The sequence below is a fragment of the Rattus rattus genome, chromosome 8 (genome assembly GCF_011064425.1).
Source record: "Rattus rattus isolate New Zealand chromosome 8, Rrattus_CSIRO_v1, whole genome shotgun sequence".
Taxonomy (NCBI): domain Eukaryota; kingdom Metazoa; phylum Chordata; class Mammalia; order Rodentia; family Muridae; genus Rattus; species Rattus rattus.
Window position 1 is genome coordinate 100,112,897 of NC_046161.1, and position 26,678 is coordinate 100,139,574.

At 44.7% G+C, this 26,678-nt stretch overlaps 1 protein-coding gene and 1 non-coding gene across 2 annotated transcripts; one reads left to right on the forward strand and one right to left on the reverse strand.

The window, feature by feature from the left end:
- Window positions 1-25,003, forward strand: Ip6k2 (inositol hexakisphosphate kinase 2). Its single transcript, XM_032910674.1, has 6 exons — window positions 1-102; window positions 14,803-15,135; window positions 16,980-17,202; window positions 18,189-18,364; window positions 23,640-23,815; window positions 24,225-25,003. Exons 2-6 carry the CDS (start codon window positions 14,934-14,936, stop codon window positions 24,723-24,725), a joined length of 1,278 nt encoding a protein of 425 aa, XP_032766565.1. The 5' UTR covers window positions 1-102; window positions 14,803-14,933; the 3' UTR covers window positions 24,726-25,003.
- LOC116908362 lies at window positions 13,972-14,120 on the reverse strand. The gene has a single exon (XR_004388912.1). It is a non-coding gene; the product is annotated as a small nucleolar RNA SNORA28 (small nucleolar RNA).
- Window positions 25,004-26,678: the final 1,675 nt, after the last annotated feature.

Here is a 26,678-nt window from a genome sequence, read left to right on the forward strand (position 1 = left end):
CCGGGAGCGAGGCTGGGGGGCGGGGCCGAGCCCGGCCGCAGCCATTTTGGTGGAAGAGAAACAATAGGACGGAAGCGTCGCGGGACTGGGCTGTGGCCGCAGGTAACGCCCGCCCCGCACGGCCCGTGGCCGTGTCACCCCGGGGCTCAAGGGAAGAGGTTTTCGGTGCTGTTAGCGGCCGGGCTCCGTGATCCCTGGGAGGCTTTCCAGATGATTTGGGAAAGGGGTCCTCTCGCTGTCATTGTGAAGCGGTCTCCCCCCCTTTTTTGTGGAGTCATTTCCCCCTATTTACGGGGGGGGGCATTGTATCTTCTTGTCACTGGGGAGAGTAGCGTTTCCCACTGAGGGGGAGCAGGATCTCTTCTCCCGGCATTGGAGAGGGTCTACTGGAACTGGGGGGTTGGGGGTGGGGGCAGGAGACGACGACAGTGTCTTTCTCCGTTTTTGAAGCGGTCTCCCTGGGTCTTCCGGTGGGCAGTATCTCTTATCTGAGAGGTCGCCCGGCCACGATCTCCCAGGTCTTTGAGGATGGGGTCTTTATCTTTGGATGAAGGGGTCAGCCGGGATCCTCAGGTACTGCTACCTGGGCCCGCAGATGTGCAGCCATTTTGGGTGTTGAACGTCAGTTGTGCCAGTCAGCTCCTATTTGATCGGGGGAGGGGGAAGGTGATCTGCATATCCAACCTTACTTTTTTCCTCCTTCTTCAAGACCTTAAAATCAGGAGATATCTTTTTTTTTCCCCTTATGCTGATGCTCCTACCGCGAGTGCGATTTTGTTCACGTTTGAGAACAAGACTGTATCTTACGCATCCTTCCTAATGACTTGATTAGTTTTATAATTTTAATTTCTTTCAAATATCAAGAAATCTGTGCTAGTGGAAAAATGAGTGGGAAATGTAGGAACTGGTGAAATCTAGTGCTCTTCTTACATGCTAAAGGAAATAGAGCTAGACATCGCATGTAAATAAACATTTCGTTAGCAAAATGTACATAGAGAATATTTGTAAGAAAAAGTACCGAAGGGATCCAGAGGCAGGATCCAGAGAGGGAGGGGGATAAGAGGGGACCAGGGGGGGTGGAGATGGTCAAAATGCGTTGTATACATGTTTGGAATTGCCAACGAATATTTATGAAAATAAAAAGACCCAAAAGAAGCCCTGAAAGTTTTTGAAACAGCAAATATGATGCTGATACATTTTAAATATTTAAAGGACCTTCATTGTTAACAGCATTTTTGTTGATTTTCAGTATTTAAAATGTTTGCTGCTTTTGCATTTTCCCCTGGGATAACATTTTAAGAGATGGGAGATACTTATTTACCAAGTTGTTGCCGTGGAGAGTGTAATTGTAGGGTTTTGTTGTTTTAATTTTAGCTGCAGATAAAAATACAAAATGAGTACTTATGCTTGGTGTGAACAGGGCATCTGATTGCCTACCACATTTTTTTGGACATCAAATGGGTTGAACTGTTGACTGTCACTCAGACTGGTCCACCTACCTCTACTCTAATTTTCTGTTACTAGTAGAATTCAAGTGCGTCAGTAGCAGGACTAGACCTGTTACCGTTGTCAAAACCAATTTGTCCTATGTAGTAGACTTCTTTGGTGCTTTGGAGTTTCCTAGGATACAGATTTTGGTCTTTACAACCAAGTATCTGAGCATTAGAATGAACCAGGAGTAATTGCTGACTGATGAAACTTCGTTTCCTTTGCAGAGGATGTCAGGGCCTTTTTGTAAGCTCCAGAGATGTCACTGGTATCTAGGCAACAAGTATGAGTTTGAACCTTCCTGAGGCCAGCTTGTTGAGGTGGAAATTTTCCATTGTTGGCTCATAAAGAGGATACACTGGGGAAGATTTTCCCTTTTAAGAGAAGAGGTTTGTGTGTTTGAGACTTGGTCTCAGACCTGCCTGCCCCTGCCTCTGATGTGCCAGGATTAGAGGTGTTTGCCCTAATGCTCACAAGGGAAATTATTTCATATCATGGAAGGACTATTTTATAAATAGACCATATTATTTATGATAGAAAATAATCAGGAAATGATTTTAGTATGATTACATTTTAAAGCATATTTTATTTTTTTGGGACAGAGCTTCTCTGCGTCACCTTGCTTGTCCTAGAACTTGCTTGGTAGACCAGCCGTCCTCAAATACAAAAGACCTGCCTACTTCTGCCTCCCTAGTCCTGAGCCACCACAAGTACTTTTTTTTTTTTTTTGGGTATTTTGTCCTTATGTAGGTGCACCAGAGGGCACGAGATCCCATGGGGCTACAGTTGTAGACTGATGAGAGCTGCCTTGTGGGTGCTGGGAATTGAACTCAGGACCTCTGGAAGAGTAGGCAGTGTGCTTAACCATTGAGCAACCTCTCCAATCCTTTGCCTCACTCTTTAAAGAAGGAAAAATAGAAGAAAGCTGAATTTTGGAAGGTGTATATCCCAGAAATGTTTTCGTTGTTTTGCTTTGAGTCTCAGATCCAGGACTTTTGAAATCATACTTGAGTGATATCCCCATAGCCCCAGAAATGTAACTTTGTTTACACATTTTAGAGTGCTGAAGACAAGAAGTTTTGGAGTTGTGAGTGAATCCCAGTACTCAAAAATGAGGTAGGAGGTTCACAAAGTCAGGGCTGCTTGTGCTGTGTAGCAAGTCCATGTCTTAAGAGGAAGAAAAAGCTAGCTATGCAATCTACAGTGCCATTATTCTGCTTAACATCTTGTAATTCCTTATTTTTTTTTAAAGGTCTCCTATTACTGGCCCATCTGAAGTTTTTACTTCAGATTTGTTTAACTCAAGGATGCAGATCTGCTCATAGCACTCTGAGCTGGCTCTTTAGTCTCTTCAGTTTACCTGCTCCTCTGGCTTCTTGTGATATGGTTATTGAAGCAGCTGCGGGATAGAGCCTCTGGCTTTTGTTGACCATTCCCTGTGCTTACTGACCTTTGGCTGTGACGAGTAGCTGCATTTGAAGCCTCCCTCTTGTTAATCTTTCGTGTCAGAAGTTGAGAAAGAACCACCAAGCGGTATTCAGCTTGCTGCAGACCTGTGATCCAGAGACAATTCTAAGTCCACACAGCCAAGGCAGTGTGGGAAGAGCTCCGTCTTTAAAACTTTTAAATCTATTGTTATTCTCTTTGTGTATAGTTTGTGAGAGAGACAGGGTACTTATGGAGGACAGACTCTGGAATATTGTGGATCGATCAGTTCTCTTTCTGTTTGCATGTGCTTCAAGGAACAAATTCAAGCTGCCAGGCTTATGCAGCAAGCACCAGTTGATCCATCTCTGGCCCCTGAGGGGTCTTTTGTTTTGTTTTGTTTTGTTTTGTTTTTTTCCACCAATGTGAAATTTAGTTCAGGCTCAAATAGTAGGGAGGATTACATACCCCAAATCTAGTGTGGTTGGTCAGTGTCTACAGAAACTTTCACAAAGAATGAAAATGCTAACAGCTACAGCTACTATTAAATTCCTGTGCTGGAACTCTCTGTGGTACATACTTCATTCCTGTTTTCCATCTAGTTCCTGTCAAGTGTTTCATCCTAATCACCTTGCTCTGAGCTGATGGATTTCAGTCCTCAGGTTTCTTGAATCTTGGTGTCTGGGAGATTGCAGTCCAGTGTCTGCTTTCTAAGCTCCTGAGTGTAGCCAAAATCAGCCATGGGGTCTTTTATCTGCTTGCTTCTTTCAGTTCTAGGAATGGAATCCAGGGCCTATGCATGCCAGACAAGTGCACTGACCCTGAGCTCCATGTTTAACCCCCACCGCCTTTAAAATTAATCTATCCATCCATCTTTTATTTATTTATTTATTTGATTTGATTTAGTAAAGACTGGAAAATTTCTCAACTGGTCTTGAGCTTCCCTTGTTATCTGGGCAGCCCTTGAGCTTATATCCTCCTGCCTCAGCCTCCCAAGGAGCTGGGCTTTCATGGCTGTGCCATCAAGGCCAACTTTTTTGTCTGCCCTGTCATAGAAGATCTCTATAAAACTTTCTGCTCACTTTGGATTATTCTTTTTTTTTTTTTTCTTTTTTCTTTTTTTTTTCGGAGCTGGGGAGGATTATCCTTAATACAACAGAAATTCATAGTTGATCAAAATAGTGTTTATCCATTAATCTTTTTAGTTTTTTTAATATTTATTTATTAAATATATATGAGTATATTGTAGCTGTTGTCAGACACACCAGAAGAGAGAGGGCATCAGATCCCATTATAGATGGTTGCGAGCCACCATGTGGTTGCTGGGAATTGAACTCAGGACCTCTGGAAGAGCAGTCAGTGCTCTTAACCGCTGAGCCATCTCTCCAGCCCTTATCCATTAATTTTACCACTCATTTAAAAATGGTCTAAAGCCAGGGTGGTTCCCCCCATTCTCTGAGCACTTATGGGGCTGAGGCAGGACTGCCTGTTTTTAAGACCAGCCTGCACTGTTTATCAAGACTCTGTCTCAGAAAAAGGGACGAGGAAAGGAAGAAAAAGAAGTTAGTTGCTGAAGTTCAGATCTAAAGAAGGAAGAATAAAGCTTGTGTTTTAATGGAATAAAATGTGTTATAGACCAAAAAGCAGAACTCCTGGCCTGGTGATTGCTTTTTCATTGTGAGGAGAGGAATGAATGCAAGCAGTTGATTTCAGGGTGGGATTTCACACAGCTGGACTTAAGAGCAGACGCTCCCTCTCTTTACGGACCCTCTATGATATTAATGGCTCCATATGGGCCTTACCGCTCTGTCTTAAATCCCTCCGTGCATACTAGCTCCCGGACCCTACCGGTCCTTGTCCTGAGGTTCGTGCTTCTCTTCTGGCTGGGGCTGCTTTAGGACCAACAAACAGCCTTTCCAAACTCTAGCTGCACACACAGAAATGTGATGTCCCATGGGGACACTTGTCTCTGCTCCACTGGGGAATACAAAAATATTGCACCACCCTTTGCTGCTTATTTTAGGAGAGTAACAGACTGTCGTTGTTCTGTAAGTATAAAATGAACAGTGGATAATAATATTTTCTCTAGCTGTTCTCCCTACCCAAATTTTTAATTTTTAATTTTTTATACTATTTTTTGAAATCAGTTGCTAGAGACAGAAGTTTGTTTTCTTTCTTTTTCTTTTTCTTTCTTTTTTTTTTTGGAGCTGAGGACCGAACCCAGGGCCTTGCTAGGCAAGCGCTCTACCACTGAGCTAAATCCTCAACCCCCTGTTTTGTTTTTTTTTTGAGACAGAATCTAAGCATGTCACTCTGGCTAAGCTTGCAAGTGTATAGACCAGGCTGAGTGAGCTTGGAGAGGTCTGCCTGCCACGCAGCAGCACACCCAGCACTTTATTTCCTGAGATGGAGTCTCACTTAAGAGAACATGTCAGCCTTTCGAGTGTTGAGACTACGTGTGACGTGCTGCGCTGCCTGCCACCTAAAGTCTTACCTGTCTCAGTCTTGAATTATCTTTACACAGAGCCCCCAGATATCTGCCTGCCTCTGCCTCCGAGTGTTGGGGAGCTGGTACTAAACTCATGTGCCACTATACCGGGCTGTTTGCAGCTTTCTTACCATGCATATTTGAATGTGCAGATGTAGGTCCTGCTTCTTTGGTCTTCGTGGGATTTGTGTAGGGCCTTCAGTGACTGAAAAGTGCCTTCCCAAGGCCTCATGCGTGATAACGTCATTGCGTAGTTGGGATGTTCTGTTTGCATTGAGAACTCTGAGCCCATGGTAAAAGGTCCTGGAACATTTGGGAGTATAGACCTTTGTGGGGGTGACAGGTGGCAGCTGTTCATAGATCTGTGGCCTGAATATTGATAAGTGTGGTTAACTGGCCAAATAAGGCCTGGGAAAGGAAAGGACAGGAATGTATTTGTTTCTCAGAGTCTTTACTTCGGAAGTTACATAATTTTCTTGTGGTAAGAGAAAGAGTAGGAATGAATGAGTGAGTGAGTGAATGAGTGAATGAATGCTTATGCACACGGCACACCGAGTGATGAAAGTGGAAGTGCTCTTTTAGTATTCAGTCCTCATTCCTCAGTTTCGTTTTCCTTGACCGGAGCATACATCTCTTCTCACAAAACTACAAATATAGCCGGGTTTGTTTTCCTTGAAGTAGACTTTAAAGACGGTTTAGAAGCCTCGGGTTTGGGAAGGCTGTTTAGGACATAGTGCTATGAATGGTACTGTCTTAGAAGTTTTCTCAAAGGCTGGCTTGCTTGCTTTGCTTTTTTTTTTTTTTTTTTTTTGGAGCTGGGGACCGAACCCAGGGCCTTGCGCTTCCTAGGCAAGCGCTCTACCACTGAGCTAAATCCCCAACCCCATTTACTTTTTTTTTTTTTCTCTTTTCCTTTTCTGGTTTGTTCCTGGAGGAAAGCTGACTGTCCATAGACAGAATCAGTGAACGTGTAATATTGTTGTAAAGCCTAGAGGTACAATATTTGCCTGAAGGTGGTCTCGAGAAGGCCCAGAGGAGGTTACTAAAGTTGTTTGAGGCACAGGATCTGATGTTGCATAGGGCTGACCCTTGTTCCAGTTCACTGGGGGTGCTGGCTGGAGCATGTTGGGGTTGACTGTCCATGAAGTCCACATCATTTTGGTACCCTTTGTTTCAGATTTGGGATTAGAAGAAGCGCTGAAGACAGGGAGCATAGAATCTTGTCTGGAGCTGACAGCATTTCTTAGGATGTCACCCACATCACCTCTTAGCTTCCATGCATTGGCACACACACTTATGTGCACACACACACTGTTTGTTTGCTTTTTCTTAAATAAGAAATAAACTTGGGGTTGGGGATTTAGCTCAGTGGTAGAGCGCTTGCCTAGCAAACGCAAGGCCCTGGGTTCGGTCCCCAGCTCCGAAAAAAAGAAAAAGGAAAAAAAAGAAAAAGAAAAAGAAATAAACTTGTAGAAAATGGATCCTCAGTTTTGAAGTGCAGAGGTGGAGTCTGTGCTGGGCTTTCGTGCCTTGTCTCTGTACCTACTGCTCCTGGAGGTTCATCGACTGCTGTGGGTGGGGAGAGCCTTAGAGCCAGCAAAGAAGCCCTAACTCCCAGGTTAGAATGATTCTGTGCTCTTGGCAGGGAGTCCTTGATTTCAGGCATCTGTTGTTTTTCTGTGCCGAGACCTGGATAATAAGTACCTCATGTTCACACCTGTAAGGACAGTAATCAGTACCTCTCCCAGAGCGTTGTAAGAATGGAGGAGCCATGTAAACAGTAAGTGTTTAATAAACAAGAGCTCATGGTGGTTCAGGCCTATAATCTCAGCACTCAGGAGGTCAAAGCAGAAGGATGGTAATTTTAAAGCCAACCTGAGTGACATAGGTAGACTGTTGTTTCAAAATAAAACATGGGCAGGAATGTTCTCCTAATACTGTGTATAGCCCTGGATTCAATCCCCACCATACACAAGCTCTGTGTAGTGCTCACCTATAATTCCAGCACTTAGGAGGTAAACTTAGGAGGATCAGAAGTTCAAAGTGATTCTCAGCTACCTAGCAAGTTCAAGGCCAAACTGGGCTACAGGAGACCCTGTTTCAAAGAAAGCAAAACCCCCAGCACTTATTTCTGTTAAAATCTTCCCCATTATTATTGAAAGTTGAGAAGTTGGTTGTTTTCTCCTCTGATTATCCTGTGCCTTACAGGATTAAGTATTATAACCTGGGTCATAATCTTCACTTGGGGAAATGTGAACCATTTCTCATAGATTCCAATATGGAGTGAATTTCTTAAGCCCAAAGTATGTGCTACATCAGTGTTGCTCGGTGGGTAGTTCAAAACCCTTGAAGAGCTGGGAAACCGTCTTTGTTTTTATATCAGTTTTGGGAATACTCCACCATTCTGTTTTCTCTCCTGGTGTTAAAAGTAAGGTATGGTCAGAATTAGTATTTAAAGGAGTTTCAAATACTCTATGCATGTGAAGGTCAGTAGACAACTTAACGGGGGTCAGTTCTTCACACTAGGTTCCAGGAATTGAACCTAAGTGGTCAGACACAACTGCAAAAACCTTTACCCAATGAACCATGTTTTAAAAAATATATTTTTAGGGGGTTGGGGATTTAGCCGGGGGGTAGAGGGCCTTACTAGTAAGCAAAACGAACCCTGGTTGGGGCCCCACCCCCAAAAAAAAAAACAAAAAAAAAAAAAAAAAAAAATATATATATATATATATATATATTTAGGGACTGGAGAGATGGCTCAGTGGTTAAGAGCACTGTGACTGCTCTTCTAGAGATCTTGAGTTCAAATCCCAGCAAACACATGGTGGCTCACAACCATCTGTAATGAGATCTGATGCCCTCTTCTGGTGTGTCTGAAGACGGTGTACTTAAATATAATAAGTAAATCTTTAAAAATTATTTTTAAATACTTATGTGCACGAATGTTTTTGCCTACTTGTATGTGTGTGCACCACTTGCATGTCTGATGCCAGTGGAAACCAGAGAGGGTGTCCATCTCCTGAGACTGGGGTTAAAGACAGTTGTAAGCTGACATGTGGGTGCTGGGAATTGAACCCAGGTCTTTTGGAAGAGTACCACTGCTCTTAACCGCTGAGCCATCTCCTCAACCCCACATTTAATCATCTTAGCAGCCCCATTTCAACATTTTAAATTGATAGTTTGTTGTGACATAAGCTGATACGATTCTTACCTAGTCTGCCCTTCTCCTTCTCTTTCTCCTCTGCCCTTCTCCCGCCTCCTTTCTCTTTGCTTTTTTTTTCTTGTTTTTTGAGATTGGGTCTTGGTATGTGTAACCCAGACTGGTCACTCACTCCCAAGCTGGCCACTGACTCCAGATCTTTCTCCCTTCACCTTCTGAGAGTCAGGATTGGAGAGTGCCACTAACCCTGAGAGCTAGTACTTTCTGTAAGTCTTTATAGTTCAAACAGTGGAGATTGCATAGCTTCAGTCCTCATGTTTCTGCCTCCAGTGCTGGGATCGCAGGTGTGTGCCTCTGTGCCTGGTTGTTAAAATTCTTTCTTCTGTTCATTTTATCATAGATTGTATTCCCCTTGCTGCATCTATGGAAACTCAGGAAATGAGATGCTAGGTTTTCTCCCAGGTCAGCTTTCTGAGACACCTAGCCTACAGTTGCCTGGCAGACTTATTGCTGGAGAGGCTTGCTGTATACACTTGAGAGCAACTCATGGTGTCGCTTTACTTTACCTGCAAAATATGACTTCTTTCAGTGACAGTAGAACACCCTGATCTCCTTGAATCTTTGTGATTTAATAGACGAAGAATTTTCTGAATTCTAGTTTATTTGTGTTAAACTATAATTGAATAGAAATTTTACAATTACAATTTAAGAGGTGATTCTATTAAACTGTTGTCTTGCTTGATTTTCCACAAGAAAGGCTTTCCTAAAAGGTTAGTTGTTGTAACATTAAGCATCTGGGTTTGGCTAGGTACGGTAGGATACACCTGTAATTGCCAGAGGATCACTGCAAGTTTAAGATCATCTAGGCTATACAGTGACACTGTCTCAAAAAAATAAAAAGGTTGCCAGGCAGCGATGGTACACGTTAGTCCCAGCACTAGAGAAGCAGAGGGAGACAGATCTCTTGAGTTTGAGGCCAGCCTCGTCTACAGAATTAGTTCTGAGACAGCCAGAGCTACACAGAGAAACCCTGTCTCAAAAAAACAAAACTAGACTAAACTAAATAAAGTCTCAAAAATCAAAATCACCAGGTAGAGTGGTGCATGACTTTAATCCATGCACTTTGGGTGAAGGTTGGGTAATGGACTGAGGAAGGCAGATACCTGTGAGTTTGAGGCTAACTTGGTCTACATAGTGAGCTTCAATTTAAGGCCAGCCAGAAGTACAACTGAGGTCCTGTCTTAAAAACAAACACCAAGAGCCTAGGGTTTCCCCTGCTGGAATGCTACCATACCAACTGGTCCTAGATGGTACTCGGGTGCAGGTGTCTACATTTATACTTGATTAGGCAGACTTGATAATGTGTCTGCAATAAGTGTTCTCACTGGGCTGTGCTTGGAATGTGAAGCGTGCAGCACGCCCTCACAGCTGTGCTCACTATCGTCGGTATGGGTTTCCCTTCACATCCTGATGATCTATGATGATAATACACACGATGTGGTAGTGTTGTTGGAGTTCTGTGGAACACCTCTTCTGTGCTGCTGGGGTTTGTTGTTTGTTTTGTACTCTGGAGATCCAAGAGTAAACCAAAGAGCCACAATGTCTTCTATCGGACTGGAGAGATGGCTTAGCAGTTAGAACACTGGCTGAGGGGCTGGGGATTTAGCTCAGTGGTAGAGCGCTTGCCTAGTAAGCGCAAGGCCCTGGGTTCGGTCCCCAGCTCCGAAAAAAAAGAAAAGAAAAAAAAAAAAAACACCAGCTGCTTCCCACAGGACCAGGGTTCAATTCCCAATACCCCTATGATGGCTCAGCAACAACTCTCTGTAACTCCAGTCTCAGAAAGTCAACACTCTTGTAGCTTCTGTGCTAGCACATAGCACACAGACACACACACAAGCAGTTCATACATATAAAATAAAATAAATTTTGTTTTTAATTCTAGGCTGGCACGGTAGTGCACATATCAATAAATCTTTGCATTTGAGGCAGAGGCAAACAGATCTCTTGAGTTTGAGGCCAGCTTGTTCTGTATATTGAGTTCTAGGCCAACCAAGGCTACAATAAGGAGAACCTGTCTCAAAAACAAACAACAACAAAAAAACCTTAGTCCACAGAACTTGTTTCAAGCAGAGGTGAGAAAAGGAGACAGAATGTATAAACACAGTATGTTCTGTGGTGACAGACAGGCAAGGAGGAGAAAGTAAAACAAGGGTCATAGGCCAGTGAGGCTGGGACAGTGGGGTTGGAGGTGGGGAGTTAAGGCTCAGGAAGATTTCAGGTGCCGTCTGTACTTAGCCATTCTGGAGGCTCAAGCAGGAGGATCATTAGAGACTAACTACTGAGGCCAGCATGGGCAGCCCAGTAGGACACTCTCCCCCACCCCCTCTCACTGGAACCAGAGCCTGGGAAAAGCCAAGTATGTGGCCCTTGCATAATGAGTTGAGAGCTGGGAGTGACATAGATTCTGATCCTGGCTAGCCAGTCTGGAGGATTGTGAGTTCAGAACTAGCCTGGGCAAACACACATACAGCAACCACCACCACTACAACACCAACACAGACACACACGCACACATTATGTATGTATGTATGTATGTATGTATGTATGTATGTATGTATGTATGTGCGTATATAAAAACTAGAAAGATGATGTAATTTTTTTTTTTTTTTTCGGAGCTGGGGACCGAACCCAGGGCCTTGCGCTTCCTAGGTAAGCGCTCTACCGCTGAGCTAAATCCCCAGCCCAAGATGATGTAATTTTGACCAGGCTGACCTAGGCATACGTGACTGAAGATGCACAGAAATAGGCAACTTTAAGTCTATGATGTGACGAGTTCCTGGCAGATTTATCCTAGTCACATACTCTTCAGGCCACCTACAACCCCCGAGACTTTCTGGGACCTCAGTCAACTCTGTCCTCTGCTTTGGCCTGTCAGTAACTGTTTACCTGTTTTCTGTCACTGTGGATTCTGTGGCTCTGTACTCCTAGCAGCAGTGTAGGAGAATGTCGTGACTGTCCCTGCTAGTGCAGCTGTGGATTGTGTCAGGTGTGCTGAGCAGGTGTTTAGTGGTGCCCCCAGGGCTCCTTGTGGAGATTTGACTGGAAAGGCTTGTTTTGTACCATGAGGCTATGTTACCTCACACAGTCCCCCATGACCACCTGACCCTGGGGCTTTTTTTGAGGCAAAGTAAGTGTCTCCTGTGGATCCATTTGTTGTCTCATTAAGTAAATTCAGGAGTGAGCTAAGAGCCCAGGGGCTTCAGTCTCAGGTGTTTAACATGCAGTACTTAAAAAATAAAAAAGTTAAGGCACTGACAGCTATTGAAGTGGGTTGGACTGTGGGCATACTGTCCTTTTCTAGAGTTGGTATTTTCTGCTTTTACTCGTAGGTTTGTGAACTGCAAGCCAGTGTGGAAAGCTAAAACAGCTGCTAAATTAGAAGCCAGGATTTTGTAGGTCTTCTTGGTCTCCGGAGATTGCAAGAGCTTTACAGTAACCATTGCTAATCCAGGGCTCCTGAAAAACTGAGCCTTAGTCTTTGGGTGTTTGTAAATCACTGGCAGGCTAGGCAGTGACACATGCCTGTAATACACAGCATTTCAGGGTCTGAAGCAGGAAGATTGCTGAAAGTTTTAGGTATATAGCAAGACTCTGCTTTATTAGAAAAACAATTAGTAACCTTCTACTCAAGCTGCCTGTGGAGCAGAGAGAAACAAGTGGGGCAGAGAGTCACCCCCTTTGGTCTTTTCTTTCTTCTGAGGTCTCAAGGGAGAAAGTTGATGGGCTTTGTAATGCTTGGGAAAGTACAGTATACTTAGAACAGAAGTGCCCTCCTTACTGCTTCTAAATGTGAGCAGAATAGAACTTATGTGGAATGTTTTATCAAAAGATAAATAACAACCGGAGGAGCAGAGGTCTACATGAAGGTCTACATTTTATGGACCAGAAAATGATCCCTAAAGGAAAAAGGGAACCAAGGACTGGAGTCATTCCCCAATCAATTGAGTGACAAGAGTCTGGCTCCACTTCACCACAGGCTAATCAGTTTTCTAATTCCACTTCACATTTGGACATTTTCTCTGTCACCAGATTTGACTCCGGCAAAGGAAAAAAAAAAAAAAAAAGAAAGAGTTGGGTGAGGGGGGTGTGGAAGTGGCAAAGTTGCCATTTATGTCTAGCAACTAACTAATCCACACTTTGGAGACCTAGGAGAGGACATACAGAGACTTGGGGACTTTTAGCCTCTGTCCACACCATGTACAGTACCGGCCTCTGTCCACACCATGTACAGTACCGGCCTCTGTCCACACCATGTACAGTACACCACACTCTACAGAGATGCCATGGAGTCATTTAAAGTTTTTCACTGGAGGGGTAGATGGAAAGATACCCTTAGTTGACTACATTTGAATAGTATGCAGTATGTGTGCCTGTGCAGGTGTGATGCAGTACACTTGTGCCACACACGTATGCATGCATGTTTATATGAATGCATATGTGTGTATAGGTGCACATTAATATAGAACCTACAGGTCAGTCCCCGGTGTTTACTTAGGGGTTGCTCACCTTGGTTTTTCAAGGCAGGCCCTCTGGTGCTAGAGCACCCTGATGAGGTTAAGCTGTCTGGCCAGTGAGCCCAACATTCATCTCATCTCGGCCTCCCCAGCACTGGGGTTACAAGCATGACTTACCAAGTCCAGTACTTGTGTAGGCTGTGGGTTTGGTGCTCAGCTGGATTAAGTTATTGCTCCTGCTCTCTTTGGGGGGCATATTTAAAAACTGTTACTAGTATATGTGTGATGTGTATTTGTATGAGCACAGATGTGGAGGTCAGAGAAAATCCTATGGAATCTATTCTCTCCTTCCACCTTTACATGGCTTCCTGGGACAAACTCAGGTCAATGGCTTGTATGTTGGACTTTTTTTTTTTTTTTTTGGTTCTTTTTTTTTTTCCGAGCTGGGGACCCAACCCAGGGCCTTGCGCTTCCTAGGTAAGCGCTCTACCACTGAGCTAAATCCCCAGCCCCATGTTGGACTTATATGGACAATATCGAGCCATCTCTTATGGGGGGAGAAATGAGTTTCAAGAGACCTGGAAAACTCTTGTTTAGTTCAAACTAGTCTTGAACTTGGGGCAGTCCTCTTGCCCCAGCCTCCTAGCCGTGGGCCTGCCTGGTACCTAGCATGACTCCTGTAGCAAAAGCAGATTTATATCTTGACAAAGACTTTGGATTATGTTTCCAAGGCTTGTGCATTGGGGAGCTGTCCTCTGACTGTTTAGTAAGTCCGGTCCCTGACCTATGTGGTTCTGGAACTGGTCATGAGCCAGTAGCTTTCCTTTGGTCTCGCTTTCTCAGGAAGTCTGTAGAAACAGTGGTTGGAATACTAGAATGTTTGCATTCTTTTTATTCTTTGATCCTATATGACAGCTTGCCTCATAGGGAAGAGAACACTGGAATAGGTGAGACTTTCTTGCTTTAGCAAGCTCAAACTGTGTCCGAGAATGTATGCCTTCTTATAGTCAGACCGCCTCAACTTTGCCTCACAACTTTGGTTTAAAGGTGTGCCTCAGCATTTGGTGATCAGGAGAGAACTGATAAAAATAGTTGGTGACCTAGAACACTGTGTATCTTTTTAAATGGAGTTAGCCAGCTTCAATCAGTTGTTTTTAGATACAGACGTTAATCATTAAAGCGGGTTCAGCGCTACATTGCTAATAAGGTTAATGGGGCTTGGCTTGGCTTTGGGCAAGGGGCAGTGTTTGCGGACACCTGAGAGAGTAAATCGTACTAAACAATACGTAAATTGGTTTTCCCTGTAGTTAAAACCCACTTTATAAAAATATAATTAGCAGAGTAACTTAGGAACCATTTATCTTTAAGCATGACAACCTTAATTATAAAATTGTAAGGTTTTATCTGAGTACTGTGTTGGAAATTGTGTTTTTACGCCATTGTGGCATTGTGTTTTGCCTGCTGTGGTGGCCAGGTTTGGCAGTTTAGGGGCCCCTGGAGCACAGTCTTTGCTCATCAGTATCTGCCCCACCCGTGTACTTCCCCCTCCCTCTCCCAGTGTTTGTCTCTCCTGGAAGAAGGCGGGGCAGGAGTGGGCGGTGTGGGCGGAGCCCTATGTAAGCTCTTGCTGTTTGTCTTCCTGCTGAGTAGACCAGTGACGACTGACTGTAAGGCGGTTCCCAGGCTACTTCCAAACCTCATGTCATTGTGTTTGCTTCCGCCAGTGTGTCCTGGCCTGCACAGACCGAGGAGCAGAGATCAAACAGGCGGCTGTAAGGACAGACAGTAAACGGAGGACGAGCTGGCCTCTGGATCCCGCTGCCTCCCCTTTCTCCCTGCTGCCTGTGTCCGGAGGATGAGCCCAGCCTTCAGGACCATGGACGTAGAGCCCCGTACCAAGGGCATCCTGCTGGAGCCCTTTGTCCACCAGGTTGGGGGGCACTCATGCGTTCTCCGGTTCAATGAGACAACCCTGTGCAAGCCCCTGGTTCCGAGGGAGCATCAGTTCTACGAGACCCTCCCAGCTGAGATGCGCAGATTCACTCCCCAGTACAAAGGTGAGCCCCCGGCTGCTAGAGGGGTCGCCAGGCTGCTGAGATGTAAGGGATTTTGCCAGTGGAAGGCCCTGGCAGCGTCCTGGGAGCCCTCCCTCTTCCCATTTACCCTTTTGTTTTCCTCCTCCTCCTCTTGGCCCTCAGCCCAGCACCTCACCCTCAGTTTTCAAGCCCTGGTAAGATTGCTCAATTGTTTTGTTTTCTGGGTTTGCTTTGAGATTGTTTTTGGTAGAAGTATAGTTATTTTTTATGTTCAGGTGTCTCTTGCTCAAGGTAACCCATAGCCCCATATGGGGCAGTTCGGGAAGACTTTAGGAGGATTGTACACAGAATTCTTGCTGCCTGCTTTTTGTCCTCCAGAAAACCAGAAGCCCTGGAGATTAGGTAGGCTGGGAGCAGGGTTGAGGCAGATGGAATGCAGGAGTGGGAGGATTGTACAAGCAACTCCAGCCTTTTGCTGTTACGGAATGTCCCCAAAACTGCTGTGAGAAGGCAACACTTTGATTCACATGTAGTGACTTTTTCTCGTTTTATAATTGTACTCTGAAGAAACATCAGCCACCAGCATGGTGAGGTTTTTCCTGGGGAGGGGAGGAATCTTTTGTAAATCAGAAGAGAACTCATTAAATTAATTTAAAATGTGCATTACCAGGTATAAAAAGACTAGGGCAACTTAGATTCTCCTGGGACAATTGAAACATTGTTCTTTAAAGACAGGGTGGACTGGGTTACCTCTTTCTACTTGGAAATGCATGTGGTGGGACTGGGGGTGTTGGGGACCCTCACTTGGTCCTTTTCTGTTATTTTTTTCCAGGACAAAGCCAAAGTTCCCTTGTTAGCTGGCCACCCCTGCCCCGTTTTTATCCCCTTGGTCGTTCCTTATGCCCACAGGGAAGTGTGGTCCCCTGACACCCCCCCTCCCGCTCCTCTTCGCCCAGAAGTGTCGTCTCTCTCTGAGCACGCATTCCCCTGCAGCAAGCAAGCGGGCAGGCAGCAAGGACTGAGCAGATTGAGTGATCGTGGGGCAGAGAGGCCTAGGAGGAAAGGTGTTCAGCCAGTCGGTTGTAAGGCGCTCGTCGGCCCGCTGAAGTGCTCCCACCTGACAGACTGTCCAGTTACACATGGCAGGTCCTAGAGACTCAAAAGGGGGAGCTGCTTTCAAGGCTACCTACCATGTCTGTGTTCCTGCCCCTCATCTGCTGGTGTTCATTTTGTTCTTTTGTGACACAAACTACAAAAACCAATAAATGCATAACTGAGAAGGACAAAAGGCTTTTCGCCCACCACGTAGTTGCCTCTGAAGCCTTTGCCAGGTGTCTGTGCTGTGTGGATTGTTTGCCGCTTTACTTTGCTTTGCTTGCCCAGTCTTTCCTCACCCTCAGTGCCTTCACCTGAGGGCATGCCTGTGTTCCCCTGCAGTCAGGCTCTGCCTTAAAGCAAGCCTCCAGGCCGTCGGAGTTTGTGTAGGGTATAAAAACTTTCATGAGCTATATAGAGCAATGTTTTTTGTGTCTCTTTTGGGATTAGAAGAGTTACATAAAAATTAATAAACATTTTCAATGATGGAAAAATGTGTCTTGTAATTCTTTGGCCCTTGCTTTCCCTTGTTGAGTGCATTAGAGAGGAAGTCTCTCGGCCATGTTTGCTCCCTAATTGCTTGTCTTGTATGGTGTCACTTCTTTCTAGCTGTTTTGATATTTGTTAGGTTTGCAGATGAGTTTGGGGCCTCTGGCAACATAGAGACTAAGGAACAGGGTAAGAAACAAAACAAATGTTACAATCATGTTATCTAGAATGCATTTTTCTGTGGAATTAAAAGTTGTTTCTGCTCCTCACCCCCATTTCAGGTGTGGTATCAGTACGCTTTGAAGAAGATGAAGACAGGAACTTGTGTTTAATAGCATATCCATTAAAGGGGGACCATGGACCTGTGGATATTGTAGACAATTCAGACTGTGAACCAAAAAGTAAGCTGCTAAGATGGACAAACAAAAAACATCATGTCCTAGAGACAGAAAAGAGTCCCAAGGACTGGGTGCGCCAGCACCGAAAAGAGGAGAAGATGAAGAGGTAGGTGAAGCCTTAGAGGTCCTGCTGGGGACTGGGTCATGCTGAGTTCCTACAGCCAGCAGCTCAAGGCAGACCTGTAGGTAATGGGGTGCTGGTTCCACACGCCAGCTGGCTCTGTTGGCTCCAGGCTAGAACATACCATTTATTTCTGCATAAATAGAAGAAGTGCCAGCCATAAAAGAAATTCACTCATTCCTTCCACAGCTGCTTTGTGCCCAGTCACAAACACACTGAAGCCATTCTTCTACTTCAGGTTGCTTGCTAATGGTGGGAGACAGAATGGCAAGTTAGTCTTTGCAAAAGTGAGGTCCCGTGTGGGCAGAACTGTAGAAGTTCCACAGGTTGGCAGAACTTTTGAGAATATAAAATAGGGCTGGAGAGATGGCTCAGCGGTTAAGAGCACGGACTGCTCTTCCAGAGGTCCTGAGTTCAATTCTCAGCAACCACATGGTGGCTCCCAACCATCTGTAATAGGATCTGATGCCCTCTTCTGGAGTGTCTGAAGACAGCTACAGTGTACTTACGTGAATAAAATAAATACATCTTTAAAAAAAAAAAAAAGAATATAAAATAAAAGTGTTAAGTATGTACTGTGGTTAAGTAGACTGACTAATTCCAGTACAGTTTCATCACTTCACTTTTCCCTAGTCCCTAGAGTCAGGGACCTCATGGACCAGGCCAGGAATCATAGAACCTGGGAACAGGGAATGAAGGCTGCCTACCTCATAAGTGGGGAGAAAAGGTCATTGTTGCACCTGGCTATAGAGATTGGTGGTAGATTGCTCCCCTTCAAAACTTATACTCAGCTCCCTAAAGTGTACACATGATAGCATGCACCCATTTGAGATGTGTAATGAGTCTGGGCAACACACATATGTATATTGACATCAGATAAATTCCCACCACTCTTGAAACTTGCGTCATTATTCTTTCATATTTAATTTCAATAATATATTGTGATTTATCAAATCCTTATTTCTTTATAGCCATAAGTTAGAAGAAGAATTTGAGTGGCTAAAGAAGTCTGAAGTCTTATACTACAGTGTAGAAAAAAAGGGAACTGTAAGCTCCCAGCTCAAACACTACAACCCTTGGAGCATGAAGTGTCATCAGCAGCAGCTACAGAGGATGAAGGAGAACGCGAAGCACCGGAACCAGTACAGTATCCTTTGTAAAGGCTCTTCCTCCCAGAGGGAGAGGCAGCAAGGGGAGCTGGGAGAGAACTGGGGAAGCAGGCTGGGTAGTTGGTTGGTTTGTGACAGCAGGGCTGTCAGCCCAGCTGGACTAGAGCACTCTTCTACTTACTGGGCTTGCAGGTGCCTGCCACTGCTCCTGCCTGAAGCCTTCCGTTCTAGGGTGTGGGTCTGTGTGCTTGCATATGTGTGTACCACAGCATAAACGAGAGGGTCTGAGGGCGGCTTGCACGAGTCAGTCTCTCCTTCCGCCAAGGAGGTTCTAAGAATTGAACTCAGGTCATCAGACTTGGTGGCAGGTGTCTTTACCAACTGAGCCATCTAATGGGCCTCGTTTTGTTTTGTACTAGCTATGGCTAAATTCCTCTATTAGAGTTGTGCCCAGGGCAACTGTGATTACTGGGCAGCTGTCTCCTCTCTTAGGAATAAAACCTGGTTTCTGAGTGCAGGTAAGAGAGAAGAGGCTCTCTGAGAACCTCAAGAAGAAGCCGTCTTATACAGGATGGATGGGCTTTAGCTGAGGTTGCCAAGAGGCTGCTGGTCCCTGTTTGCAGACTCCTGTAGAATGTATCACAGATTTTTGTCTGCGCAGTTGAGAGGAATGAATCTTCTACACAAGCTGTACAAAAGAAAGCACCAGGATTCTTTTTCTTCCCCTTTCTGTTATCACTTTTTAGACTCGTATTTTTTGTTTGTTTTTTGCACCCAGGCTTGGATTTGGCTGGGGTCAGGAGCTCACCAGTATGTGTGGAGGTGGGGGAACAGCTTGAGAGTCACCTACCGAACCACCTCACTGCTCCCCATCTCCCCCAGGGATGGTGTGTGCTCATCTGTGTCTGTGTCTCTGTCTGTGTCTGTGTCTGTCTATCTTTCTCATAACATGATTTGAAATTCCTCAGAATTTTTTTTATTAGAAAAACTGTTAAAAATGGAATTTCTAATTACTTGTCATTCAGTCTCATGTCATGATATGTGTATATGCCCAGTGTTCCACAACTGACATTTTTTAAATTATATTTTTTGAGATTATAATTACATCATTTCCACCTTCCTTCTCTTCCCTCTAAACTCTCCCATATACTATTACTTGCTCTCTTCAAATTCACGGCCTCTCTTTTCATTGACTTGTTATGTGCGTGTGCGTGTGTGTGTGTGTGTGTGTGTGTGTACATTGCCTAATATAAATATATCCTAAATATAAATATATATCCTATATATATATAGCCAGCTCAGTCCGTACAGTGTAATTTGTATGCATATTTTCACAGCTGACCTTTTGATATTCACGTGTTCTTCCCTGGGGAAGACTGTTTCTCCGACTCCCAGCATTCCTTACCTGTGGTTCTTTGTATAGCATTGAGGCCTTGTGGACTTTACCTTGTCCTCTTCAACATGTCTGTGGTTGTCCTTGTTGAGCTCATGTTTAGGTAGGCATGTTGGTGACTGTGAGTGTAGCTTCTGACATTCCTGGGAGGTACAGTCTCACACTGAACTTCTGACCTTCTGGCTCCTACAACCTTTTTGCCCTTCTTCAGTATTCTCTGAGACTTAGGGGCAGGGCTTGTGTTGTAAATGTATTCCTTGGGACTGGGTTCCACAACTCTGCATTTTGTTTGGTTGTAGTTCTCTGGGAAGAGAAGTTTCCCTTGTTGAGGAGTGAGGGCTACAGTCAATCATGTTAGGTCTTAGGGACAGATGACAGCTTTTTTCTCTTTCTTTTGGTACTGGGAGATTCATCAATCTAAACAAACCCTTTTACCATTGGGCTAACTTAGGTAACCGACCCTTGTTCAGTTTTTAATTATTTTCCTAAATTTGATTGTGAAGCAAGTCTGAGATGTATCATTCTGTTTATACCTTATCATGTATCCCCAAAATGTAAAAATATTTTAGTATGAGGACCAGTTTGATTCCCAGCATCCATGTAACAGCAGCTGGACACAACTGTAATTCGGGAATTGGGAAGCAGACACAGGAGATCCATGGGGATCGTTAGCTAGCCACTCTAGCCAAATCATGAAGTACCAGGTTTTGTGTAAGTAAGACCTTGTCTCCAAAAAATAAATAAAGAAAGAAAGAAAGATAGATAGATAGATAGATAGATAGATAGAAAGTGATGGAAGACAACCGCTTCAGCCTCTGTTCTCCACACACGTACACATATACATAAACATATACACATGTGAACATATGTGTACATCCACAAAAATATTTTAAAACATTGATACAATTTTACTTATAGAGACTAATTCTTTACTATAAAATACCTGTTTTCACTGGGTAGTGGTGGTAATTCCAGGACTTGGGAGGCAGAGGCCAGCCTGGTCTGTAGAGCAAGTTCCAGGACAGCCAGGGATTCACAGAGAAACATTGTGTCAGAACAGGGGTTTGTGGGGGGTAGAGGGGGACAGAGAGACACACAGAGACAAAGACAATAAGAATGAATGAGTGCTTATTTCATATTCATAATTTCTACTCGTCTCAATAAATGTCTTTTTTATTGTTGGTTAGTTTAAGGGGCAGATCCATATAGAGTTCTTAATATAGCATTGGATTTGAAATGTTTGAGACTTTTAAGGTATTATTTTTTCTTTTTAGATATTTCTTGCCAGAGCATGTAAATAAGGACCAGGACTAGAAAGATGTGTCTGTGGTTAGACAAGGCTTCTCTATAGAAAGACAAAGACCTGGATTTGGATCCCCAGTACAGAGAAGTCAGCATGACAGACAGCACAGGTCTGCAGTCATCGGTGGAGGACAGAGACAGGAAGTCTCCTGGAACTTTTCTGGAGACCAGCTGGTCTCGTCAGTTAATGAGTTCCAGGTTCAGTTATGACGCCCATCTCACAGTGTAAGGTGGGAGAAGGCCCCGGACAGCTAGAGTTCTTCAGCACTAACACATGCATGTGCACATTTGAAGAACGTGGAGTTTCCCATGATCTGAATTTTACTTAGTACATCTGTTGGGTGATTTTCTAATTTTGTTAGTCTTTAGTTGGAATTCTACAAGGAATAGCCTTGAGGTACAGTTGGAAAGAGAGATGAAATGTCTGCCTTCCTTTGATTACTAGATGTGTGGAATAATGAGTAAGTGGGTCCTAATCCTCCACAGGTGTCCACCACAGTGAGATTTTTAGCATCATTTCAAGTATGTGAGTTAGGCATATTAGATATATTTTTATCGAGAACAGGCTTTGTTCATTCTATTGGGGATCAAACCCAGGGCCTTGGGCTTGCTCAACAAGCTCTCTCTTACTGAGTGAGCCACATCTCCAGCCTACACTGATATCTTTACTGATCCTAAAAGTCCCAAGTTCAACAGTCTTTAGTTGTCTTTCTCTCTGGTTTGAAAAAGAGGATCTAGGAGATGACCGTGTATATTTGCTGTCCCAGGAGCTAATGTAAACCTTCTTAATGCAGAAGGCAGTAAACCTTTTCTAAATATTTCATGTTTTATAACCCGTACAGTCTTTTGTCACAACTCTGCCACTACAACAACATCCGTAGATATTAATATAAATGGATTAGTGTAGCTGCATTTTAATAAAACTTGAAAGTTACTTGTAACCAAACCTCTTTTCTTTTAAAAATATTTTCATGTATGATACATGTGTACATGCATGTGAGGGGTAAGCAGATGCCATGGTAACCTGTAGAGATTGGAGAAGAGCCTCATGTCAGTCCTCACCTTCCAGCTTATTTGAGGCAGTGTCTGTTGTCACTTCTGTGTACTTACTCCAGGCTATCCAGTCCTCAAACTTCAGGAAATTCTGCCATCGCCTCACATCTCATCTTAAACATGCTGGGATTACAGGCATATGCAGCCATATCCAGACTTTGCAGGGATTCTGAGGATCCAAACAGATCAGAATTAACCATCATTTTCCTAGGTCATAAATATTGTATATTTTGATACATATGATAAAGTATTATATATTTTGCATTAAAAATGTAAATTTGAGCAGTAAAGATAGCTCTGTGTTTGAGTTGACACCACTATTGGAGACCACTAGATCAGTTCCCAGCATCCAACTAGGTGGCTCGTACCCACTTGTAACTCCAGCTCAGAGAAATCTGAATCATCACTCTGCACCACCCAATACAGACACACAGAGATACACAGAGTTTAGAAGTCCTTTTTTCCTTCCTTCCTTCCTTCCTTCCTTCCTTCCTTCCTTTTGTTGTTTTGAGCCTGGGTCTCTATATGTAGTCCTAGATATCCTAGAGTTTACTGTAGATCAGGCTAGCCTTGAGCTTAGATCCTCTTGCCTCTGCCCCCTAAAGACTAAGATTAAAGTTGTACACCACCATGCTGGCTAGAAATCTTTAAATAAAATAATAATAGTAATAATAATTGGGTATGGTAGCCTGTGCTTTTAATCCCACCACTAAGGAGACAGATGCCAACAGATCTCCTAGTTTCAGGCCAGCTGGGGCTACACAATGAGGCTCTTGTCTAAGACAAACCCCCCCCCCCCCCAAAAAAAAAAAAAAAACCAACAATAAAAAGGAAAACAGACTATGGCTCGGTTGTAGAGTACTTACCTAGCAGGTACAAGGCCCTGGTTCCAACCCCTGCACTCCAGAAATGTAAAATCCATTCCTAGGTTATAAACCATACAACTGTGGGCTATGGGTTACTGATTTCTGTTCTGGGCAGCACTGGTTCCTGATAAATATAGGGAATGGTGAAATGGCACTCTGGGCACTCAGAGCCAAGCATGGTTACACAGGCTTGGAACCCAGATGCATGAGATCACTGTGTCCAAGGCCAGTTTGGGCCACAGAGTGTGTTCCATAGCAGCCAGGTCTCACACTGTCTGCGGCTGTGCATTCTTTCTAGACTTGGCTAGTAAGCAGACATTTTTACAATTGAAACATATTTCATGTTCCTAGTCATAGTTCATATTTCAGGTACAGGATTTATTCATCTTACTTGCTGTTAACATTTATAATCGAAGACAGTGTGCTGTTAGACTGTGATCTTTTACCAAGCCGAGTTCAGGAAAATAGTATGTGTATCCCTGGCTGGGGCCGTGGGCCTCTGATGCGTCTGTGCACTGGCTGTTGCATTCATCCTTCTTTCCTGACAAACCAAGCAGGGCTGCCTCAGACCTTTCCTTGGCCCTGAACTCCCTCTGTGGGAGACAGTACAGCTAGTGGATGGAGTGTCCTGTGGGCCTAGGCTTCTTGAGTTATTACGTGCAGATACTTCCTTCTGTGCTATTGCCCTTAATCACTCAGAATTCATCTTGCTGGAGAACCTGACTTGCCGCTATGAGGTGCCTTGTGTCCTGGACCTCAAGATGGGCACACGCCAGCATGGTGACGATGCTTCGGAGGAAAAAGCAGCTAACCAGATCCGAAAATGTCAGCAGAGCACATCTGCAGTCATTGGTGTTCGAGTGTGTGGCATGCAGGTGAGTGTGCCTAGATATTATGACTGTGGTGTAGTGTTCTGAAATGCTCAGAAGAGCTCACATTTGGGGTACTCTTCCTTGGAACTCCTCCCACTCCATCTCCCCCACTTGCCCTTAATACACTCAGTTTGCTTCATTTAAAACAGCAAACAGACTTAGTAGGGATACATCTCAGTAGAGAGCACACCCAGCATGCTTGAGGCAGTGGGCTTGGTACCCAGAACCCAAAACATTTCCACTAGCTGAAGATAAGCTCAATGGTAGAGTTTGCCTTGTATACACAAGGCCCTGGCTTTGTTCTCCAGCATTAAAGACTGAAATCTCACCAGCCAGTCACATCACCTGCATTCACCCAATGGGTATGTCTTGCAATGGCCCTTTGACCCTGACTTGCTGGTCTTTCTCACAGGTGTACCAGGCAGGCACTGGGCAGCTCATGTTCATGAACAAGTACCATGGACGGAAGCTTTCAGTGCAGGGCTTCAAGGAGGCGCTTTTCCAGTTCTTTCACAATGGGCGATACCTGCGCCGTGAGCTCCTGGGCCCTGTGCTCAAGAAGCTAACTGAGCTTAAGGCCGTGTTGGAGCGACAGGAATCCTACCGCTTCTATTCAAGTTCCCTACTGGTCATTTATGATGGCAAGGAATGGCCAGAGGTGACCCTGGACTCAGATGCTGAGGACTTGGAGGACCTCTCAGAAGAGTCGGCTGATGAGTCTGCTGGTGCCTATGCCTACAAGCCTCTCGGTGCCAGCTCAGTGGACGTGCGCATGATCGACTTTGCACACACCACCTGCAGGCTCTATGGCGAGGACAGTGTGGTGCATGAGGGCCAGGATGCTGGCTATATCTTTGGGCTGCAGAGCCTGATAGACATTGTCACAGAGATAAGTGAGGAGAGTGGGGAGTGAGCTTGCTGGCTAGTCCAGTACCTGAGAGACGCTTTGTGTCCCCCTACAGCTGTGCTGTCGGGAGGCAGGCCAGTATGGCTAGGTGTTGGCCTCTGCAGCCTGGAGCTGATAGACAGTGGCCCCTGTGACCTCCCCCCCCCCAGCCTGAGCCAGCCCCAGATGGCTCAGAGCCTTTTATTTATTTTAACTATTTCTTCAACATTCCACATTTGATGATGCAGATACCTCTTTCTTCCCTGAGTGTAAATGTTCTAATACAGATCTTTTTGTTTATTGTATACAGTGGTGCTGTCATTCTTTCTAAGCATGCAGACTCCCTCCCACCTGCAGAAGCCTTACCTTGTGTTGTGGTCTCCCAGGCCTGGCACCCACTCATTACAAAGACTTAGTTTTATCTAAAGTGTCCCAATCTAACACTACTTAGCCAGGTCACTGGTTTGTGCTGGCTGGGTCTCTACCACCCTTACACAAAAATCATTTGGTATAGGTTTTCCCACGGCCCTACATAGCTTAAGGAGAAGTTGGACAACAGGTGCTCCAATCCTTGGGTCCAGCTTTTGATTTCTCATAGATAATTGGCAGCAAGTAATTAGTTGGCTGGTCATAGTAATTCAGATATCCCAGACCTCATGCTGGGGTCTCAAGTAGCCACAAGTCTCTGGTCTGTTGGTAGCCTTGGTCAGTCCTGGCTTCACCTGTTACCATTCCTGCTCAGCAGTCCTGTAACACACCAGCCTCATCCTCACAAAGACCAGCCAGCACAGCCCCAGATAGCTACCACTGCTGTGTGCCTGGAAGCTTCTGGAAGGGGTGTGTGTGTATGTGTGTGTGTGTGTGTGAAGAACTGGCAGAAACATTTGATATGGAAAAACCAGGGTCTGGCTATCAAGTTCTTGACTTGGCTGAACCATCTGGCAGCTCCCCATATCCCACTGGGCCTACCCCTGCCATGCCTAAATAGACTAGTGAAGTCTAGGTGTAGTCCGGCTCATCTTGTAAGTACTCAGGAGGCAGAGGCAGTTGGATTGCTGTTCATTTCAGGCCAGTCAGGGCTGCTAGTGTGACCTAGTCTTTGGGGGCTGGGGTGTGGCAGCACATGTCCTTAAGTCCCAGCATTTGAGAGGCAAAGGCAGGTGGATTATTGAATTTGAGGCCAGCCTGGTCTACATTGTTCAGAACAGCCCCAACTACACAGTGAGACCTTGCCTTGAAAAACATTGTCTGATGGTGTGTCTATCCTATGCTCCCTAGATTCAGGCTCTCAGTGGAGAGTATGCAGGGACCCTTTAGACCCTCTTCACTGGGCCTCCAGGATGTCAAGGATTTCAGAGATTTGGAGGGATACACTGAATATTAAGTGAAGGTCAAGGATGCTTTTTCTTTCTTTGAGACAGAGTCTTAAAATGAAGCCCAGGCTGATCCTGAACTTGGCTTTCTCCAGCTCTGCCTCCTGGATGCTGGGATTGTGCCACCATTCAGGATCCAAAACATGTTCTCTAAACCTCATGTGTTCAATCCCTACCCTGTCAGCCTTCTGCCCTAACCCTTTCTTTTTCCAGAAGTGCCATTTGTGGCATTGAGGGAGGGCAGGGTTAGGTAACAGATTGCCTTTAAAAATGGGAGATGCATGTATACACACAGATTGATTTGTTATGAATGAATATGACCTTAGGTCACATTTTTGAATCCTTTGTGACAACAAAATGGCAAAAGGATAGTCACTGACAAGTTGACCATGGGGCATGGTTCAGAAGGGAGTGTTCAGACAGAACAGATGTAAGACTCAAGATAGGAAGGAAGTATGTATGTGGTGGGGAGCAAAGATGCATTTTGGGCAGTATTGCCTGGTTTTGTCCCTTGTCCTCCACACTTGTTCACCACCTCAGCGACAGAGTAGGGACTTTGTACTAAGGCATTGTGAGGTCTAGATGCCCTGGGGAGACCCCTCGCCAG

Coding starts and splice junctions, on each gene's coding strand:
- Ip6k2 (XM_032910674.1), top strand. CDS start 14,934: ATGAGCCCAGCCTTCAGGACCATGGACGTAGAGCCCCGTACCAAGGGC. Junction 15,136..16,979: donor ATTCACTCCCCAGTACAAAG/GTGAGCCCCCGG, acceptor CCCCCATTTCAG/GTGTGGTATCAGTACGCTTT. Junction 18,365..23,639: donor GAAGCACCGGAACCAGTACA/GTATCCTTTGTA, acceptor TTAATCACTCAG/AATTCATCTTGCTGGAGAAC.